The 2,205-nt window shown below is 55.6% G+C and overlaps 1 protein-coding gene across 1 annotated transcript; it reads right to left on the reverse strand.

Annotated features, from left to right (window-relative positions):
* Nucleotides 1-586: 586 nt before the first annotated feature.
* LOC138366088 (skin secretory protein xP2-like) lies at nt 587-1,858 on the reverse strand. Its single transcript, XM_069326822.1, has one exon. It carries the CDS (start codon nt 1,856-1,858, stop codon nt 587-589), a length of 1,272 nt encoding a protein of 423 aa, XP_069182923.1.
* Between the last annotated feature and the right edge of the window lie 347 nt (nt 1,859-2,205).

Raw genomic sequence — 2,205 nt, forward strand, 5'->3', positions numbered from 1 at the left:
GGTGAAATGCTATGCCCAAGATTACCATCCGAGTTGCCGTCGGGGAAGTGGCTCAAATAGCCTCGGCTATCACTTCCTTTGACGGCCGTGATGGTCAAGCGGATTAAGGCGCCCTGTAGTTACCAGTTGCGTTGCTTCTGGGAGTATGGGTTCGAGTCACTTCTGGGGTGTGAGTTTTCATTCATATACATATATATATATAAGTGTGTGTGTGTGTGTGTGTGTGTGTTACGGTGTCATGTGTAGATATGCCCCAGTAAACTGGTGGTTTTTTATTGATGTTTCCCCTAACACTAGACAATATTATTGTAGGCCAGGTGGCTTTATCGTGATTATGGGAAGGTTCTACGTAGCCAGCGATGCTGTGGGTAGTGCAGACAAGACAGCAGGTAATACAGGAAGTGAGCAGCGAAGACCATCAAGAAAAACACAAACAAAACAGTAATAGGGAAGCAATACATGAAAATACAGTAATACATGAAGCTACATGTTTCATGTAGCGGTTAAGACTGTAGCAGTGCTAGATGTGTCTTCTGTCATCTGCCTTCTCCCTGTACAGTACAAACTGATGATAAGCACATGAAAGCTAACCTGGCTGGACGGAGGTGAAGCAGTTGTTGGTGGTGCTCCTGTCAGAATTCGGGCCGATGTACGTGCTGATCTGGAGACTGTGGATGTTACAGGTGGGGCGGGTGTAGCAGAATATGGAGATGGGAGACGTCTGGCTGGCCATGACGGCACAGTGAACCAAACTTTCAGCAGTAACAGTCTTCACGAAATGCGCCGGGTCGCCCAAGGTGGCGTTGTGCACCCTGACCGGGTACCACATCAACCTCTGGGAAGTTATGGTGTCTGAGCAGACCTCACTGAGGACAGTAAGCAGTAGCAGAAGAGTTGTGTTATACTGGTAACTCATGATGTCAGTCGCACCAGCGTGTCCTTCCCTCACAGCAGCCGCACCAGCGTGTCCTTCCCTCACAGCAGCCGCACCAGCGTGTCCTTCCCTCACAGCAGCCGTACCAGCCTGTCCTTCCCTCACAGCAGCCGCACCAGCGTGTCCTTCCCTCACAGCAGCCGCACCAGCGTGTCCTTCCTTCACAGCAGCCGCACCAGCCTGTCCTTCCCTCACAGCAGCCGCACCAGCCTGTCCTTCCCTCACAGCAGCAGCACCAGCGTGTCCTTCCCTCACAGCAGCCGCACCAGCGTGTCCTTCTCTCACAGCAGCCGCACCAGCGTGTCCTTCCCTCACAGCAGCCGCACCAGAGTGTCCTTCCCTCACAGCAGCCGCACCAGCGTGTCCTTCCCTCACAGCAGCCGCACCAGCGTGTCCTTCCCTCACAGCAGCCGCACCAGCGTGTCCTTCCCTCACAGCAGCCGCACCAGCGTGTCCTTCCCTCACAGCAGCCGCACCAGCGTGTCCTTCCCTCACAGCAGCCGCACCAGCGTGTCCTTTCCTCACAGCAGCCGCACCAGCCTGTCCTTCCCTCACAGCAGCCGCACCAGCGTGTCCTTCCCTCACAGCAGCCGCACCAGCGTGTCCTTCCCTCACAGCAGCCGCACCAGCCTGTCCTTCCCTCACAGCAGCCGCACCAGCGTGTCCTTCCCTCACAGCAGCCGCACCAGCGTGTCCTTCCCTCACAGCAGCCGCACCAGCCTGTCCTTCCCTCACAGCAGCCGCACCAGCGTGTCCTTCCCTCACAGCAGCCGCACCAGCGTGTCCTTCCCTCACAGCACCCGCACCAGCGTGTCCTTCCCTCACAGCAGCCGCACCAGCGTGTCCTTCCCTCACAGCAGCCGCAAGTCTACTGTTCCACTTCCAAGACACGCCTCGCCCAACAGTATGAGAATCAATAAACATTTGTCTATATTTTACTTTCTGCGAGTAGCCCCGTGACCAAGTACTGGGACCAAGTACTGGAACCAAGTATTGGGACCAAGTACGGGGACCAAGTCCTGGGACCAAGTACTGGGACCATGTACTGGGACCATGTACTGAGACCAAGTACTGGGACCAAGTACTGGGACCATGTACTGGGACCAAGTACTGGGACCAAGTACTGGGACCAAGTGCTGGGACTAAGTACTGGAACCAAGTATTGGGACCAAGTACTGGGACCAAGTACTGGGACCAAGTACTGGGGCCATGTACTGGGACCAAGTACTGGGACCAAGTCCTGGGACCAAGTGCTGGGACCAAGTACTGGG

This window comes from Procambarus clarkii, chromosome 2 (genome assembly GCF_040958095.1).
Source record: "Procambarus clarkii isolate CNS0578487 chromosome 2, FALCON_Pclarkii_2.0, whole genome shotgun sequence".
In the NCBI taxonomy this organism is placed as follows: Eukaryota; Metazoa; Arthropoda; class Malacostraca; order Decapoda; family Cambaridae; genus Procambarus; species Procambarus clarkii.

Bases quoted from the DNA above. Each gene is read 5' to 3' on its own strand.
- LOC138366088 (XM_069326822.1), bottom strand. From the start codon at position 1,858: ATGTTTATTGATTCTCATACTGTTGGGCGAGGCGTGTCTTGGAAGTGG.